This window comes from Dermacentor albipictus, chromosome 7 (assembly GCF_038994185.2).
Source record: "Dermacentor albipictus isolate Rhodes 1998 colony chromosome 7, USDA_Dalb.pri_finalv2, whole genome shotgun sequence".
NCBI classification, from domain to species: Eukaryota; Metazoa; Arthropoda; class Arachnida; order Ixodida; family Ixodidae; genus Dermacentor; species Dermacentor albipictus.
The window spans coordinates 111830592-111851196 of NC_091827.1; the positions used below are offsets into that span (position 1 = coordinate 111830592).

The window sequence follows — 20605 nt, forward strand, 5'->3', positions numbered from 1 at the left end:
TGCGAAAAAAAAGTCTGAAACGTTGAAAGGCAGTTACCAAAGGACGACAGCATTAAATTTATTTTCGCTGCTAGCATTCCACAAATTAATTGCGGTGGTATTTTTCTGGAGGACTATAAACGGGCGCGGAGCGAGTATACTTGAGTAAAGATCAATATTCATGAAAAAAGTGCATAGTGTCTATAATTTCTTGTTTGCAGTTCGGACTATCAGTGTGTAGAAAAAGGTAGTGCTAAGTTTCTTGCGTAAATTCTGTTATACGTAAAGGCGTTTGCTCATTTTTTGAGAGACATAAAAACGAAAAGGCAGCTTTTTTTATTTTTTTATTTTTTTGTCTATCGAAATGCAAAATAAACAGAATGAACGTCTTCGTTGGTACCTTAGAAAGGTACTGGTTTAGGCTAGTTCGTTACAATTCATGATCAATGTTATTTGCGCACTACTTGGAACGAGGTCTGTGGAACGACAGACACACGCGCTACCTTTCAACTTTCAGTTCTTTGTTCTAAATTATTTTTCGCCTTTTGGAAGGGTTAGAGAATTTCGTTTGTAAGATACCGTCGAGACCCAACTTGACCCAACAGATTACTTTAGGCGCGTCCGCGAAGAAGTAGTCTGAAAGCTGTCTGCTAGCAGACAGAACGCGATTAGTAGCCCACATGATTAATCGATATTCTGTTACAGTTATGAATATTTAAATTGCGAGTTCTTGGTTGTTTATAGAATGACAGCGTGCGGCCGCTACCAGCCTTGATAGTCTCTTAGCATGTACGCGAACTTTCTTTCTTCCTTACTTTTATATCAATGTTTTGCACAAGGAATTTCTACCATTATGTGACATTTATTTCTGGGCAAAATGCCGCTGGTATTCATCTGATAAGTGTTAGCAATGACGACAAAAATGAGTGCTGTCGTCTTCCAATAACTGCATTTTCAAATATACGTCATTTCAATTCGCAATCGTTTTCTTTTCGTTCCCTAGATTAAATTGACTGTCACTTTGATCAAGGTTGCTAGCGCTTTGATTAAACATATTCGCACTTGGATTAACCTCACTAGTGTGTAGCCTATTACTTCTGGCGCTGAAGGTAAATACGTTGGCGCTGGGATTAAATTTTTGGCACTTCGACTAAAGAGTTTGGCGCTCAGATTATTTCCGTTGCTCTCGGAACATTTTAGCGGACGCTTGGAATAAAGTGAGCAGAAAAACCTGTATTTCCAACATCAATACGGGAATCAATGTGAAGCGAAGGTTTATAAAAGGTGTCAAAGATAGGCGAACATATTCAGATAATGCAGAGAGTCATCCACAGTGCTACTCTGCTCAGGGGGGAAAGGAAGAGGAAGAACACAGGGGACTGAGCAGTAATGATGGGGTCAGTAAGTATAATGTGATAAGATACATGCTCATGTTCGAAGGGATCATTCACAGCCTTGCATTACTTGCGTTAAACAAACGTTCTAAGAGAGCCTCGATGGCTCGCTTCATTGATATGTCCAGTCAACGGTCTAATAACCATTTTCGTCTGAGCGACCTGTTGGTAATTGGCGCTAGCAAAGAGATCGATGCCTGCCTTTCAAAGTCTTTCTGGAAACAAGCAGCAAGTAAACCTGCTCCTCTATCTCAGGTTCCTTGTATGCATCACCGTCTGGCGAGTGTGCGCGTCTGATGCGATGCAAATATTGTCGCGTTAACACAACGCCTAGTCTGCCCTTTGATGCAATACACTGAAAACTGCCCTAACGGTGCTTTTAAAATCACGGCAAAATGGTGTGAATTTGTACGTGAGGTAGCATTGTTGAGCTACAAGGGCAGGTAATGCATGGATGAGCGGCTCTAGAAAAGTTGGCCAACCTGAACCGAAAACCTTCGGTTTCACACCAGAGAAAATGAAATCGTAACGCTCCGGTTCAGTTAGGCTTAGAGCAAAAATAACGCTTTCTTTCGTGTTTCGGTTTGAGGTTCGGTTCCGGCGTGCTACTATGGTTATACTAAATCATTTTAGTTATTCCTGAAATAACTACGCTGTCCCCAATGAGCAGCATTGACATGGCGACGCTTTTGCGCTTGGCACTTTTTCACCCAGTTTTTCCTCAGGAGTTCGTTACACAACATCAATTCATTCAACAAGTTCAGCAGGCTTGGCAACCATTACGCGCCAACTTCCTTTACTTAACGTCGATGCTTCAGGCTGCTCAGCGCCACACTCCCTCCCACATGCCGGTATATTTAAATGTTGCATTCGAAGCAGCAAAAAAATTTTGGGGGGGGATATTCTCATTTTGCTTTTCTTTTAAAGATTCTGAGACAGATGATTCAAATTTGTGGGCCTTAGTCATCAGAATTTTTCTTGTTAGCTGTTTCGCATACTATAGAAGGTTTTAGAACAGGATTGATTGCCCTAAAAAATTTTGCTGCGGCCGCTATAAAGTTTACACGCAATTAAGCACGCTATGTATAAGGATGGGATAGATGGGCTAGTTGGTAACGCATATTAATAAAAAATTAGAGCGCTAAAAACACGAAAGACGTAGAAAAAGAAACACACACCACACGCGCCCACTCGCAACTGATGTTTAATGCTCGTATAGAAAAACACATATATAGGAAACGGATGCTTCGATATTCACACGTGCCTTACATGCATGCTGTTTTTATAAGTCATCTTTACATGCGCGAAGCGTCCATTTTCTCTAACGTAGTTTTCAATACGTGCATTAAACATCAGTTGTGAGTGAGCGCGTGTGCTGTGTGTTTCTTTTTCTACCGCTTTTCTGTTTTTAGCATTCTAAGTTTTTATTAACACACAATGTGAAGTGAAGGAAACTGCAGAACAGTTTCCTTCACTTCGAAGTCACTTGGCTGCTTTGGTAAGCGCTTCCACTAAGAAACCTGCACAGTAGTTTGTTTTGATGAACTTAAGGAAGAAACCACATGGGATCCAACGTTGCAGAAATAGCAGTTTTGTCCTTCAATGTTATCTACACCTAAGCTGAAGTGACCTAATGCCTCGCTGTTTTCCTTATTTTGTCTGAAAGAAGATGACAAGCCTGAATCTTCTTAACAAGCTCTGTTGTTTCTTGACTTATACCATTGAAAGGCACATATTACCGTTGGTAAAGCGTCATCTTGAATAAATATTCGTTGATGGTGATCCACATACCTATGTTCTTGGATGGCCTTCAACAAGGCACTGACGTCGTAACTGGGTGAGGGCACCACTGCTTTGACCCCATATATCAGCGTCCGACCCATGGCCAGGCTTAGTCCGTACGCATGGAAGAATGGCAGGGGATTACATACAACCGTGTCCTGAGAGAGAACAAGTGTCGTAATTTCCACTTTCTCTGCGCCCACCTACGTAAACTTGACATTTCATAGCTAACACAGATTAATAAACCCATGCCCTTTTCGCGTAAATATGCATCAGGAATGCAGCAGTGGTGTACACTAATTGACAATGCATAGAATATAGGTGTATAGGAACACTGTATAGTGGACATATACCTTGAATCACATGTTCGAAAAGGCACTGCACCAATGTCACACTTCTTAGCGGAAAAGGACGTCTATGCGTCTTAACTTTTCACTAGTCTAACATTAAGTATTTCTTGAAGTTGTGTATGATTCCTGTAATCACGGCAGCCGGCAAGAAGAGCTACGACCACTCAGCTTATAAAGTGCCGTTTACAATTATGCCGCGGTTCACATCACTTGCCTGACTGTGGTATGAGGTCTTTGAATCTTTTCGATGTGAGCAAACAGATATATTTGTGGTAAACAGAACAATGAGCTATTGTTCAATAACAGCAGAGACAGTTTGTGAGAGAGGGTAAGAGTTACCTTAACATATGAAGCGTTGAGGAAGTGCACTGCGAACTATTTGGCATGACTACGTTTAGACACATTGAAAAAGCATCTAGGGCCGCGTAATTTGGTGTTAACCCATCTAGCGAAAAAAATGTGAATAATGTTCTGTGGTTCGTAAGACCGTGGTCATTCAGGGTGCATGATAGCTTTCAGTAGGGGGCTGGAGATTTGACATATTTCCTTAAGTCTCACGTCGACCCATGAACTGTCATCGTACACAGGCAACTAAAGAGTACTGCAAGTGCAGCGTCTGATCGCAGTCAACCTTTGCTTGTTAGTTGCGCAGAGACATGCGGCTTCCGATTCAGGTATCAGATGAAACATGGCATATGTTCAGGGCAGTAAGAAAAAACAGTGAGTTTCAAATTCCCGTGTGTACCAATTGTGGGCTTTGAGGCCTAGTTTTGGACGTGATACAGGGGGCACGTTTAATAAATCCTTGTAAACTTCGGCGAGCACGGACTCCTTTACTGTCAGCGTTGCTATAATCTTCGTAACCAAAGTAACCAAACCAAAGCGTCACCTATAGAGCTGCCGGCCCCTCCAAACTCGAGGCAACCGCCAGTCAGTCGAGGTCGTCCGCTCCGTGCTACGTGTTCCGTTCCCATTAAACTTACTGGTAATGTTAGGTGTTAGAGTTGAAGTAGCTGTGTACCAAACGTGGTGACAGTTTTCACTGAATTTGTTTCCTTGAGCAGATTACTCTGGAAAGCAGCTTGTGGCTAGCACTTACAAGCACATGTCAACAAGAGATATACTCATGGAAGTACGTGGCGCAGAACACGTCAGTCCTGTCCATTCATAATGGTAACAGCGCGCGAAGAAAACGAAGGACTATGTGAAGGAATACAGGACGAGCGCTTTCACCTCGTCCGTCGTTTCGTTCGAGCGGTTAGCATTATGTATGCATACCAACTCGCCCACCTTTCCACCTCAGTACTGCCCCCATGGGAGTATATTTTCGTGTTTTCCGATGGTTCTTGAAGCAAACGCAACAAGTATTTTATAACTTACTATGTAGGCTAACAATAACTGCAGTAACATCAGGTATAACATCAGCTGCAGTAAACACCAGCTATTTATTAATGAATGCGCTGAGGCTCGACATTCGCGGCAAAGAGCTGTCATAAGTTAAGTAATAATGGGGTACATCCTTCAGTTGATTAAAGCAGCTCTACTAGACAGTAGCTTTTTACCTACACTGCGGATCTTGTCTTCTGTATGTCCAACTGGTGCGTGAGAAACTATTGTTGCGGAGTTCTAGTTGTCGAAGTTTTACTTCTGAGCACAGCAAAGCAATGCTGTTCCGTCGTCCTTGTCGCATTAAGTAGCTAGATTATCACGTTTGTAAGGCCAATTGATCGTCCATGGTCGGACCATAGTGATGCATTTGTCTAAACGAAATTGAATAAATTATTTGGTATTAAATAAAAATTGACAAGAATTGTTGCTTGAAGTCTTGCTCTGGGACCAATGTTTAAGCATAGTGTTTCCATTGACTACTATTGATAAATTCAAGTCTCCGAGTTTAATTGAACTTCTGTTTTGTCCGAATTTCGGGAAACCGACATTGTCCGAATACTGCCGAACATGTGGTGTTGAAATGCTGCTTGAGAGCTGTCATTGGTTTTTTAGGAAACACCCTCGGACAGTTTCTGTGGTGCAACAAGGCAATGAACCCCTTGTGTGCTAACCGAGTAGGACGACGAAACCCTGGCTTCTTGGTAAAATTGCAGGCATTGGCTCTTTATTATTCACTTCATAGTAAAACTCTGGTCATTTTACCCAAAATGACCACCACCAGAAGCAATATCTAATACCTTGCCTACTACTTCTGAGGCAAACTTGCTTGTTCGGGTCTCCTTCCCTAGTCGTAAATATTCATTCACTGCAATGACTTTATTGGGTGCCCTGCGACTTGGTGTGGTGGGCTGGACCCCGCCTAGGTTTTTGCCAAGGGTTGTTCGCCTTTGGCGGCTTCCTCGGGTCGCTGTACCGCCCAGAGTTGGTGCTGCAGATCCGAGCTTAGCTACGCAGCCTGCCAGCGTGCGCGGTGGCTGTCGCAGTTTGAGGCTGCATCATCGTTATTGTGTATTAAACCCGTACATTCCCATAGGATATGCTCTAGGGTGGCTCTAGAATACCAATGTCTGCAATAGCCAGTCGTGTATAAATCTGGGTGTATTAGGCGCATGATAGCTGGACTCAGATAGGGTCTGGTTTGTAACTGCGGCCATTTGACAGACTGATTTTTGCTTAATTTTGAGTGCGGTGGCGGCAATGTGCGCCTTTGCAATTTATGGTGTTGTGTAATTCCGCGTAATCTGGTCATTCAATTGGCAGTTCGAATTTAATATATTACTTCTACATTACAACTTCGCAATTTCACCTGAAAGACAAAACATTGATTGCGATAGCAAATTAGTGGACAACTATAGGAAGTCATGATAGCAGTTTTATCGACCGTATAAACCTGTAAGCGTAAGCATATGAACTATATTAACAAGGCTGGCGTCACGCTCGAACAAGCAAACATGAACACATCTTGCTCGATGACCCGCAGATACTCGCGGTCAAACGCTGCTGTGAGGAAACGCGGCAGCAGTGGCGAGCGAATTGACCTTCGTGCAGACGCTCGCATCAACGCGAACTACGCCGCGAAAACACAGCGCGGACTCTGTACCCGTCGCCGCCCGAAGCAGAACGCGCCCCCTTCCTTACCCTGCCCCCGAAGCCTTGCGCGCGAAGGAAGGCGGCGTGCCTCGTCCCCGCTTTCCGACGTTGCGTGCGCGAGATTGAGCCACGATTTTCAGCTCACATCTCGCACGCTTTCACTCACACATGCAGCACAATGCTGCCCCGACACATAAAAAATAGCAGTAAATGTTTTCGCTAAAAATCAGCAGAAATTAGTTTATTTTTATTTCAATTTTGGCACAGTTTTTAAACCCACGAATTCAGCGCTTATGAGTGCTCAATTGCAGTATTATTGTAGCTTCTGATAAATTACACACGAGCGACCTCGAGATTTTTGGCGATGCTTTTCAGAAACCTTCGTTTTCCGAAACCCATAATCAAGCACGGGTGTCAAAACAATCAAGACCTGATAATGGCCTATTCAAAGCGTCAGATGGTAATTAGTACCTGAAACCTGAAGTATTAGTGAGCTCTGGCGAGCTCTAAAGAAGCGCGCATGCCGAAGTTTTCCGGTTCATGCGTCAACTGATGCGATGGAATGGGTGACGTGTCCTGTCACCTGTGCCACGTGCAATGCACAAACTGGTAGAACTATTCAGACTAGTAAGCAATTGCGGGTTCCCATTCCCCTTTAGCACAGGATAGGTGCTCAAAGCGCGACAAAAAAAAGAGTCATCGGTTCTGGTTTTGTACTTGTGGCATACGGTAGTGCCCTCACTTCCACCGATTCACCGTCTTACCCTTTCTCCACCTTTGCTCACTAGACATAGGTAGGGCTTAGTCTAAGGATCTGGAAACGCGAGAATGTGCTCATTTCTGAGATAACACGCCTTCTTTCTTTTGGATCGTTCACGTGGTGGCAGCGCATTAAAATAAACTTGGTACCGGAAAAGTTACAGCTTTTGCTTTCATTTCCGTAGAACAGACAAAAAATAAGTGGATTTACGCGCCCTATCACTGAATCAGCAGAAACTTTTAAATATCAGTAGATCTACAGATACATCAGCAGTCGTAGCACCAGTGATACAGCATACGGCGCGGGGAGACGATGTTATCGCGCTTGCACTTTATCCAAAACCTCACAGCAATGGCTGACGTCAATGGCAGAAATGTTCCTGTAGTGTCCATGTAATAGCTATCGCAATAAAGGACAGAACAACGATTTCAGCTTTGCACTGCCAGTCTAGTACGGCAGTTACGCTTTGCTACGTCTGCTGCGCTTGTCCTCCGAAATGAAGTGCATTGCGTAGATGCCGTGGCTGCCACGTTGGCTGCCACGCGGCTGCCAGTTCAGCCTTTGCGTGGGGCCAGAGATGTACTTCGCCCTTGCGCCCCCTTGCCAACTCCCCTTTGTAGCTATTTGCCGGCTAGGAGAAATTAAAAGAGAAAAAAAGCCCCTGATCGATCGGGTAACTGACTTCGCCGGTGCTTGAAGGATTCGAAAGCTTTTGCGCCAGGACATTCGTGAGGTGCCCTCATTTAATAGTGATAACATTCCATAAATACTTGAGAAAATTTTTCAGGGCCCCTTTAAGAGGTTAATCCCCTGAGGAGTGCTTTAGAGGGGCTTGGTTTGTCCCATGGCTAACGCCATGGCTAAGATTGACTCGTTGATGGTGAAAAATTAACTTTCCCAGAAATTTTTTGGGCCATGTAAACATAATAATAGCTCTCGTAGACCACACAGAAACTGCATAAAATAAACCTTATATCGGCGCTGTCAAGCTTCCATGCCAAGTATTTCGATACGCGCTGGTCGGTCAGAAAACAGTACAAAGCAACACTTTCTTGTTCTCTTCGCGGGGTTTAGTCTTCGTCACGGTTTCCTCACCCGATATAATTGGGGATATGTATAGAGAACTTTGGCCGCTTGCTATGTGCTGGCTGCTCTCTTGTCGAGTAGGTAAGTTCGGCTGCTGCATATTTCTTCTAAAGGTCAGCTTCCTGCTGGCTGCTTTGTGGTCTAGCCGACAATTAGGTTGCGTATTTCCCTGCACTGAGTATGCTACACTGGTTATGGCAATGATTTCTTGCGCATTCATGGCCAATCCGCCAAACGGATGTGTCACAGCGACACAATTTCCATGCAGCCTTAAATGCTTTCAAATATGGCTTGCTTCTTTTTACACGAACCTCTCAACAACAGTCTGCCCTCGACAAGCACTACACACCGCCTACGTCCTCGTGACGCAGGCAGCTAACAGCTGCATGCGACGAAACACTATTTTCTTTTATTCACTGCTACTATTTCTTACCTAACATGGACTGCCTTGCGTAATTTGGATTACAACGTGGCTTCGGATCCACGTGTTTTCATTTACTATATGTATACGGCATTTCTCATTGTATGTGTAGTGTGAGCTCCTGTTCTGTAGAATAATTTCTTTCACCCCATTCATCCACTAACACTTCAATCACCACTAACTCTGTAATTGCTAATAGTACGCGGCCATTTCCTTTTTCACATTTTCACGTTTCTAATAACAAGGTAAGATTGATCATGTTGCAAGAAAATAATGTCAATACCTCAGTATGTAGGGTTATGCGATGCGTCTAAGCATAAATGGACTTTTATTCTGATGGTCAAGCCATCAAAGTTGTGAACTAGGTATGCGTAGAAATGCGTTAATTGTCTTGAGACCCCCCCCCCCCCCTGCCTGATATCGCTCTCACTCATTTGAGTACTCGTATAACACGTGTTTATATACAGAGGGTCCTCTAACGTTAGTCGAAAGACCATATGTGATAGCGTACATAAAGTGACCAGATATTAATTTTAAAGCCATCAATGTTAATATATTCAGGAAATAACGAAGACAAGCGTCGCATAACCACTCTTTAGATTCCATCCCATGTACAGCACAAGCTGAAATGTCCCAAATGGTTACCTCTGAAAAGTTGTGCCTGTAGTGGTATGCCACAACGTTGTTGACGAAGTTGTGATGACTGAGTACGGCAGCTTTTGGAGACCCCGTTGTTCCCTGGAAACATAAATTCGGGAATTTGTGTCATCAGTAACCAGTGCTCCTGTAGTGGGCAGCTGCAAGCAACTTCAGAATGAGCAAGTGCTTCTTTTTTATGAGTAATAGTTTGCATGGCTGGCGAATGCTTAATAACGGCGTTCGAATGGCCTAGCCATACGTCATGGCCGGTGAAGTGTGGTTATTTGTTGCCTAAAATAATTTTTCCTTACCCAAGACTTACTTTTTGCACTGCAGGTTTCTAAACTCAGTGACAACGCGTTTAGAAAAAAAAATCGTTTTGTGGTCATGAAATACCAAAGTATGGACCTCGATAGGATCGAAAAGCAGACAATTAGTTTGGCCCTCTATTCCGTGCTTTCCAAAATCGGAGATAAAATTTTTTTATCGGGTGTCTATAATATTTCTGACTCGAATGTAGTGGCAGAACATGACTTTTTCGCTTTCTGAGTGTGGCACATCGAGTGACGCACAACGGCGATTTGTGTTGCTGCTGTTGTTCCCGCGGAGTATTGAACACCTTTATTCCCGTTGTGCCCTACGTCATTGTATGGCTAGGTGTGCGTCAGATGTGCTGGACGCTAGCATGTCACAGTTGTTTAGTGCTGATTAGGCACCGATTGATTAGGCCTTAAAAGGAAATTATTCACAGCCACATCGCACGTATGGCAGATAACAGCACTGCCAGTGCTCAGTGCTTGATCTCATAGTCGCTGACAGCATCACGGTAAAAAAATGCAGTACCATCCGAAGGGCCAAGCACTGAGTGTGATAGCAAGGCTTGGCGCTGCATTTAAAGTTCTTGGACGGAGTTCTAATTATACGTGTATCCAACGAACGTGGACGTGAGGCGCGCGAGTGCCCCAAAATTTCTGGCATCTCTAAAAGCTTTAACACGCATAACAGCACTGCCAGTGCTCAGTGCTTGATCTCATAGTCGCTGACAGCATCACGGTAAAAAAAATGCAGTACCATCCGAAGGGCCAAGCACTGAGTGTGATAGCAAGGCTTGGCGCTGCATTTAAAGTTCTTGGACGGAGTTCTAATTATACGTGTATCCAACGATACACGTATAACGGCCTGTAATGGCATCGCACAGAGGCCACTACGCTGCGCGTTAATAGCCGCGCTAGTGAAATTCAGATCAGTTTAAGGTTTGAGCTTTGATACTGTTTTGCACTTTTACAATTTAACAGTTTTAAAACATTTGTGATAAAAGCCATGCGCAGACAGTGTTATGTTTCTCGACATTTGTTTTCGGGCTACCATTTCCGAAATTCTGAGGAATAATTTAGACGAGACCTTAAGACCTAGTCTGAATAACTTTAGTTATTGAATAGTTTAGCCATGTAACCAGCTTATGCGACATGGATAAACATTTAGCATGGACATACCTAAATTTATGTGCAACCGCGTGGTGACGCCGCCAGCGACAGCGAACATTCTTTTGCAGTGTCCATATAATTGCTATCGAAAAAAACGACAAAAACAAATAACATTTGGAGGGCAGTATCTATACTAGATTACAGTTTAATAAGAACCACGTACAACCAACTCGCCCAAAATGTAACACTTCCTTCGACGTCCTGCCTTTGTGCGCGCAAAAGTTTAATCAGAACGATGAACAACCAACTCGCCCAAAACGTAAAGCTTTTGAAATCTTTCCGTTCTGCCATTATGATCCATCGCCGACTGTTGATTTATCAAATAAATGATGAACAACACTTCTATTTGAGTATTATTACTTCTAATGACACTGTGCATACGTAGTCTACATCTACGGCACTCATGCCGATTGTTTCGACAATATAAATCCGAACAAAGTTAACTTGAAATTCGTCGCAATGTTATTTATTTATTTATTTATTTTCAATGCTGCTGCTCACAACCTACAGCATAGCACGAGTGCAATACAAAAATAGGAAGGGGCTACAAATGGGCAAATATCTAATTAATGCAAGTATATTGAATGTAGAAAAAAAGAAGGGATTACGGTCACGAAAACAAAAAAGAATAGTTACAAGGCAATGAATCTTTAATAAATATGTCTACAGCACAATTGTGTATTTGATAGATATTGGCGTGCGCTCAGACATTAAGCACAGGAATTTCACATAACATAAAGTAAATCAAAAGGAAAGAAATGGGGGAAGAAATATGTTAAAATAAAATAAATCAATAATTAAAATGAATGAATAAACTATAAGTAATAAAACTCAAGTAAATAAAATACAAATAAAAATAATTAGTAACAACAGTTCCCTGAGGAGCCAACCAACAATCATTCTGGAAGAAAGGGGTGGCTGACATAGCTTGTGGTTAGGAGAACTCGAGTCCTTTAGTAGCTCCAATTCTACTAGTGAATTTAGAAATTGATTTGGTAATTGTGGCAAATGGGTGCAGTTGATTCCATTCTCGTATATTTACTGGGAAGAATCGCATGGTTATGTTTCACTGTTGTAGGAATGTTCCTTTGGTTCGTTCGGATGGCTTACACATGTTCTAGATTTCGAAAGAGAAATGTACTACGAGGCATCGATTCGATTTTAAAGTTATGAAGAAGCTGGAACAAAAACATTATGCTTGCTACCTTCACTCTCTCTGGCAGCGTTTTAAACTAGATACTATGAAATAAATGGGTGAGTGAGTGTTTTTATTTATTTTATTTATTTATGCGAATACCGGCAGCGCCACAAGGGCATTGTAGCAGAGAGGGGGGGGGGGGGGGGGCGTACATTACAGAGATAAACTGGTACAAAAAGGACTGTCTTAAAGGCGCCTGTACATTTTGCGTATAAATCTTATGGCTTTTCTGTCCACTCCTTCCGGCCTTGCTAAGTTAGCCATTGTGTGAGGGAACTATACCACGTTTGCATAATCAAGGATCAGTCTTATGAATAGACAAGCATGCTCCAAGTATAATCTGAATGGTCTAAATATTATCTTAGACGATTGCAAGCAGATATAAATATTTAGAACGTAAGAACTAAGCATGTACGTTGACCATCATTTTTGAAGCACTATCTAGATTGAACAATATGCATATAAAGAACTTTCGTAACATGTTTTTACGCCGGGATATTGGCCAAGGAAATAAATTAGGCTTGTACGTTTTAAGGCTCAGTTAGGGAAACAGAAATATTTTAAAACTGGCAGGTAACACTACTGAACGCAATCAATATAGTTAGAAACAGGGATCCTATGCCGTAAAACTATTACAATGTGTTGTTATTCCAATTTCCTGACGTCTAACTTCCGTAACCGCCGACGCAAGCATTGGGCGGTAACCCGCAGCGTTGCCTGAGGAGCCCAATAAAACGCTCTCCTCGTTTAGGGGAGGTCGGTTTTGCGTGCTTGAAAAACGAGTAATATTGCCTACACTGAGCGGCTCGTCTTATCTAATTGGCTAACAAGAGGCGAGGAGCACGCTCAAGTGGAAAGGGTTTAGATGGGGCCGAGCCAGCGCACTGAAAATAGACAACGGGATGAAGAGGGAAGTGCCGGCTTCGGTGATTGGTCCCTTACTTAGCTTGCGATGGCTGGTCGAACATCACGGCGGCGTTCAACCGAAGGTTAGGAATGCCATTAAAATGGATCCTCCGCAAAGAAGAATTAACAGAGCGAGGTCGTACCCGTGCCGAAAGGGCTCGATAACGTTTTACTGCTACGCAAAAATGCTTATTATACGCAACCTGGGGTGCTATGCAGGATGCGCCGAGTTTCTCGTTCACCCGAGTTTTGCCCGAGTTTGCTCGACGGCAGTCAGTGAACGGAGATAGCGCGGAACGGGCCGAAGGTGCAGGCAAAAAAATATGTAGACAGAAAGTCGCGTATGACAACATGAGCGCACCCTGCGCGGCACGCTGCTTCCACGTTTCAAGCGCAGAAGGCTGCACAACGAAACGCGCCAGCGCCGCGTATTGTTATCAACGGATTATCGCAACTTAGCGATACCATGACTGCCCCGCTGTCTGTGAGCACACTTGCCGTGAGCCGTTTGCCACGCCTTTCCCGGGCGCGTCAAGGGCGTGCCTCATCTTTCGGGCGCTATCTATCTATCCTACATCGAATGCGAACGGGGTACATGCGGCGCATTCTTGCACCTACACTTTCATTCAAACGAATACGTTAAAATACGACAAATAAAATAACGCACATTTTTATTTCTTTAGGTATCTGTTTTTCGTTTTCAATGCTAGAAATTTGTGATGACAAACCAAGATCGAGCAAATTATTAAATTTTGCACTTCTTGCCGTGAGTGGCGACAGGGAGGCGAAAGCTTAGAAGCGGTACATTGAAGCGGGTCGCACGCACGAGGGCGTTCATACGGTGATAAGTCGCCTAGGGGCGCTGCAGTGCTATTCTCAATAAAGTCGGTCATGATCCATGGAGGGTCATGGCCACTCTTTCTCTATTAGGGGAATAGAAACGCAGCGCCGCGGTACGGCTGTTCATCGCAGGCGCTTCACTAGGCTATTAAGGCCCCCGCTTTACCAACTAAAAACGACACAACAGCTGTCGCTGTAAAATGGCGGTATGTTATTTTAGAGTGCGTAGTGACGCAGTTCAGTGAAAATGTACCAGTTCATCTTTGTGCGCGAAGCCTTTGCGATACATTGCGAAACGTGCGTGCTTCCCCAGCGACAGAATTCATCGCTTGTCATCGCTTGCCCAGTGAAGGCGCCTCTGAGCGCATGTACGCAGTATATGAGTGTGTTGTGCAGTCGAAGGTGCTTGCGGATTACCTCTGCTGGAGCCAGCAGCGATCGCAGATGGATATCGTAACGACACCGCAGCACTCGCATTTTGGCAGGTGAGGGCTCTTGTGTGCAGTTATGAAATCAGATTTCGAACGGAGAGATGTATTGGAACTGTTGAGTGCGCAGTGCTTGTGATGAAGAAATGCCATTGCACTGGGCCTAGAAGAGCGAGCGATTCTCGGACGCTGATCGTGTTTACGACGTTGTGGCTCCGTTTCATTACCGATGACAGAGCAGCCATCTGAAACGACTGCTGCAATAAGCACTCCTCAGCATCGTCGTCCCCCTCGACGCCTCGACGCCTTGCAAGCACCTACAGTGACGTGCCGATAATTATTTACTGTGCGCTACGCGCCGCAATGCAGGCAATGAAACCGTGTTGTGCGGCCATCTCAGCCCGAGAAGATGTATGCCAGCGACAGTCAACGCTTTGTTTTCGATAGTGGTGCTCAGTACATCACCGATGACAGTGCGTTGTGCGTGTTTTATGTCGGCGGTCAAGATTGTTGATGCCTCTCAGCTCGACACCGCGTCGCTGTTGCCGGCAGATAAGTTGGGCGTGGCCCAACTGTAGTGGGTGCGCGCGCAATAGTTACATGCCTCGCGCGGGGCGTGACCTCTGGTTTTGATTGACAGGCGAATTCGTGCTAAACTCGTACATGGCGAAACCCCCTCCGAGTTCAACTCGGGAACATGGCGGCGGCAGCAGCAGCGGCAGCGGCATTGCATCCAGCGGCAGCAAGCGTCAGTATGACCGTCCGGACCCGTTCACCTGCATGACCGGCGGGGAGTTTCAGCGCCATTTTCGCCTGTCGAAGACATCAGTGTGCTGGCTGTGTGACGAGCGAGGCGAAGACTCTCGTCTGCGGTGACAGCGTGGCGGGCTTCATTCGCTCACCGTCTTAGAGCAAGTCATCTGTGCCCTCCGTTTCTACGGGACTGGGAGTTTTCAGGGAAGCGTCGGCGCCGAGCGTTACATCGGACGCCATCAAACTACTGTTAGCCACTGTGTCAGAGATGTTTCTGACGCGCTTATCGATGCGGCAGTGCGTAAGCGGTGGCTAGCTTTCCAGAATATTGCGGCGGAGCGGGCATATATAAAAGAATGCTTCCCACTTCGTGGGAACATTACGAACGTAGTCGGGTGTGTCGACGGAACGTACGTAGGAATTAAGGCGCCTTCAATGTCAGCGTTACTGTGATTAACAGACTTTTTCGCTGGTTGATCACTTTTTGTCGATTGTTCTATTTATCTGTCAGGGTGCCTTTCAAATGGCTCACTTTCTTGGGAAAGGGGTTAAGTAAAAATAGATAAATGGATATCACTAATTGTGTGAAGTAACCTATGAATCCTAATCTCATAAAGAACTTGGGGTTCTTCATTGGTGAAGTTACTAAGTATGCACAATGCTGAATTTTGGTCATGCGTAATCTATCGGCCACACTGTGAAACAGCGAGGCATTGCACAATTTGTTGCAGCGCGAGATGTGGATGTTGCGCCAAGCCGGTTGTGCCTATGCATTTGTGGCGAAATGAAAATGCATTGAGAATCTTAGTGTGTTGGCTTGCATGAAGAAAATACTTCAGGTTGTTTGCTCTGTTCACTGTCGATGCATGTGCCAGAGGTTCAATGCATCTTCTTTTTTTTGGGGGGGGGGGGCGGCGTTATTCTGGATGGATAAATTGTATATTTTCGTCTCATAATGGGGCTCTAATTCTTAAGCATTAGAACAATGCACATCCGATACACTGCAGAACTCTCTGTACGTGAAGATGTCATGAACCACCAAGGCATTATTACATATCGGGAGAATTGTGGTGCAGATGCCAATGAAAAGTGGGTCTTTAACCTACCATGATAAAAATAAAACTAGCAGAGCAAATAGACCATTTGTACAGCTTTAGAGCAATAATTACACAGAACGTGATATGCCCAAACGAGTAAACACTTGCCGCATTGCCAAAGTAGGCTGAGCGACATGCAGCATATGTTGGCATTGAAGATGTCTCGTAACTGTTATTTTTATTGTAAGCCCTCGCTGTCACACCTTTCCCTCCAGCACTCCCTTTACTGAAAGTGGCACTGTCTTTCCATTGGTGTCATGATGATAATGGTAACGGCAGCAGCAAGGCTGGTTAATGCTTGCCTCTTTGATTCCTGTGAGTTTAGTGGTAAAGAATATGGCGCGTTCATACATACAGCTGTGCTGCAAAATTTAACATTTGTGATTTTTCGGAGAACTAATTTGTGTTGGGAAATTTCAAAGATGTGCACCATTGTGGCCTAATAACTAGAGCATTGGTGAGGTTGAAGACGGTGTATTGGTATAGAAGCTTGAAGTTTAATTGCACAACAATTCGACGGGACACAAAGAGAAATACACACAGCAGAATGCTTTGCTGTGTGTGTTACACTCCTTTGTGTGCCGTTGAATTGTTGTGCGATCCAACTTAAAATAGAGCATTGGGCTTCTTTGGTGCAGGACCGAGGAAGTGTGAGCTATTCGACAACATGCCAGTGCCTTGCCACACACCTATGGAAGTCGGAAGGTTTGCAAACAAAGCTTTGCTTTCAAATCCACCTGCTCATGTAATACAAGCGCTGATTGAAAGAACCACCACACAAAAATAATGGTGAAATCAATGGCCTGTGAAAAGTGTAATTTGTATATAGACACTGTTAACATAATAGGTGCCATTTCGGTGCCATAATAGGTGCCGTACTGGCCTCAAAATTGTACTGGACAGAGCAGTTTGTTTCCTATGTGAAGCTCGACCTCCCATTACATGCTGTGCAAATAACCAAGCTCAGTTTGTTTTGACGTGCTACACAACATTCAGTGTAATCTGTTTTTGATTCTAAAGAAGTGCCAAACACCACCTCTTTTTCAAGGACGTCATGGGAATATTTATCGAGACCTTTTTCAGCCCCTCATAATGGAAGTGTGGCCAGCCAGCTTTGCTTGGATGCCTTTATAGATTTCTGCTCCTGATCATTGTGTGCTATCAAATTGCAGAAGTCTATGCAATTGGTGCAAGGCATTACGTGTTTCTATAGTCGGATACAACTTTAGAAGGCTGCGGAATCTGTACTTTAAGGCAGGTGAACACAAGCCTGCACCAATGGGCACGCACTCGAGACTGATATCGTGCCGCCAGACAGACTAATATTGCTCGTTGGAGAGGGACTATTACTTTAGACGTGTAGGCAATCGGCTGCTGCGCTTTGGTCATCTGGGTGGGGCCTCTCCTGTCTTCTGAAGTTTTATCCGACTGTAAAGGATGCTGCTTTTCATACAACACAAAAGGACAAAGTGTACAATTATTTGGCCTATGAAATCGATACATCAGAAGTGTGCTATGCAAGGGCTTAAGATGTGTGAAATATGGTACATGCAATTATAAGACAATGTTAAAGAATATGTGGTATCGAACATGCATGTAATAGCACATTTGAATTGAGGAGTGTTGCAGTCATATGCACATTCTATAGGTGATAGCATTATTAAGCTCCTGCTGTTTCCTTTCTTCATTGTGAATTACACACGCCGTTCATCTTGTGGCTAATGAACACGCACTGTATTCTTGCACATAGAAAGAACAAACAGCATGATGACGTGTATGCTGCATTAGTGTATTTTTTATTTACATGGTCCAAGAGTGGCACAGGTTGTCTTACATTTTTGCCTATTTTGAAGGGACACAAAGTGCATGTTATAAGTCTCCTAATATGCACAGCACAATGTTTACTGCAATAATTTTATTCATGTTCTTGAATAATAAACAAAATATTAAACTGAAAGCTCCTTTATAAGGTGCCTTCTGTGGGCTCGACAGGAGAGCAGTGAGGGCACCGATACTACTGTTGCGGAGCAGCCCTCTGGACCTTTGCCACACTCTCAAGAGCACGTTCCTGGCGCTTGCCTACTGCCACCAGGCGGTTGAGTGGCTCCAGCAGCAGAATGTTTTGCTGCAAAAAAGTGTATTGGAATGAATCAGCCACGTACAAACCATTATTTACAAAGAAAAATGCTCGTTGCACTATTAGTACTAAGTGCCCTTAAATGTGGAAGCCTCTAGTGTAGTATGCATAGTAAAACAATGCGTTGGGACAACATTGCTTTATTTTTCAAAACTGGGGTTTTCTTTTTCAGAGCCAATTGTCATGTTGATTAGTGTGCCAGCAGCTGAGGTGGCCCTGCACCTTCACGAGTCTCTACTGTCAGCACCACAAACCTATTTTTGTTCGCTGCAAAACAAATGCCTCACCCTACAATCCCGTCTTATACGAGCTGATTGCATCCTATGCCTACAAACATCATATTCTTGTCCCATTACGCAATTTTCTACCATCCTTGGCTGTAGTTCTCTCTCCTTGACATTCATTCTGTAATGCTTATGTAATCACCTGATATGAATTGGCAACAAGTGATCGAATACGTGCATGGCCTGCCTGCCGATTCCTTTCTTTTTTAATCTCAACTAGCATATCAGTTGCCACGGTTTACTACGCCACTGTCTTCCTGCCTTAATGCTACCTGCAACAATTTTTGTTACTTCGCTTTCTACACAGTCCTTGACATCTCAAGTTTCTTTGTTAACCTCCAGGTTTATGTCCCATATTGCATAACCGGTGGAATGCAATGATTCTAGACTTTTTTCAAGGATATCGGTAACGTGGCGATCACGATTCGGTAATGCCTTCCATGTGCTGTTCAACCGATGAAATTTTTGTATAAGTTTCCTGCTTTATATCAGTACTTGCTATTGATATTTCACTTGGATAAAGATACTCTTCCATAAATTTTCTAGCTTAATGTCACTCATGAATTTCTGTTGCCTTAGCAAGTTAGTGGAGGTTACCTTCATCTATTCCATATTTTCGCGGGCCCACTTGCACGTAAAAGCACGAACACTCATTGGTTCTCACTGCCTTCTTTAAACTGCTGGACATTCAGTTCGTTACTACGAAAGTGACTTAATCCGTGCACTCTTATTATGCTAAATATGAAACAGTAGAAATATACTTATCTGCAGTTTGTCTAAGTCTCCTTCACTGTGTTGGTAGCGAGATCCATCGTCGGTACCACCTCGTCGCATCGTAGCTATATAGGATGTCTACCTTTTGCCCACACTATGTAATGTTCGTGACGCTCGCAGTCACGCAGAGTGGAGGAACTCGGCGCACTCGCAGAAGCAGCACCGGACAAGTTGTTTCTTCAGCACTTCGCCGTGAACAGTAGGTGCGCGTTGCGATCTGTAAAATCGCCGAAGCTATTGGCAGTATTACCGGGTGCACGGGAAGATTGCCCACGGAGGAACAGAACTATCCAAGAAATAGTGGCCTTCGTCGAGCCTGATCACTACGTCGCGCACTGCAAGCTCGTTGTACGGGTTTGTTTACACTGGGCCTCTCTGATGCTTAGCCGCCACGCTTGCCCGGGAATGGATGTGATGACGCCACTACAGCGCTCCCTCGTGGTATAATGCGAAGCGTACTAAATTACAAACTATTCTAAGACGCATTCAGTGCACATCTCGTAAGCTTCAAAATGCTTCTAAACCACGTTAAAGTAACTAATAATATTGTACTAAATGCATTTATTTTACAACTTGCTTCTGCATGTAATGCACTCGGTGGAACGACAAACAAGTGAAAGAAGGCACGACCATGCACCGACGGTATGATCACGTGAGCCCCAGTTTGTCGACCGCCCAGAAGGCAACGCCCAAGAAATGATAGCCAGCCAGAGTGAATCTAGATAAACCAATGAAACTGCAGGCTTGTCGAAAGATAAACTGTGTCTCGGTACCATTCGTGCTTTCATTTTGGGGTGTCGCCAGAGCTCGTGAAGATCCCGAGTTTCGCCAAACTCGGCGCATCCTGCATAGCAACCCTGGTCCATGCTTCCCGACAGCTCCGAGTAGTTAGTGCCACAGTCACTGGGGGACAGTCATCTTCGATTTCTTTTTAACGGGGCAGTTTCTGGCTATCCAGAAAAAAATGCAGTTTCGTTCGGCATAATAATGAATCCTTAAAGTGTACACGTCGCTTTGACGCAATGAGTTTTCGCGGTTTTGTGACGTCTAGTGACACACAGGATAAGTGGGTGCAGCGTCGAACCTTTTGACGAACAGCAGAGGGTTAATGGTCAAAAGGCGTTGAATCAGAAATAATTCGTTTTCTGTTGTTCTGTCTAATCATGCGTAATCAGTGTGTACACGTCTTGTCAGATTGGGAGCTAGCGCGGTTTTTGTGATGTCGAATGACAGACAGGCGAAGACGGGGGGGGG

The 20605-nt window shown here is 44.2% G+C and overlaps 1 protein-coding gene across 3 annotated transcripts in view; it reads right to left on the reverse strand.

The window, feature by feature from the left end:
• Positions 1–20605, reverse strand: part of LOC135896884 (medium-chain acyl-CoA ligase ACSF2, mitochondrial-like) — a 539079-nt gene that overhangs the window by 448150 nt on the left and 70324 nt on the right. For all 3 annotated transcript variants that reach the window (XM_070522596.1, XM_070522598.1, XM_070522597.1), the window contains 2 exons: positions 9457–9549; positions 3165–3313 (listed from right to left, as the gene is read on the reverse strand). In XM_070522596.1, the coding sequence (XP_070378697.1) occupies positions 3165–3313; positions 9457–9549 (242 nt within the window). The remainder of the gene's footprint in view (positions 1–3164; positions 3314–9456; positions 9550–20605) is intronic.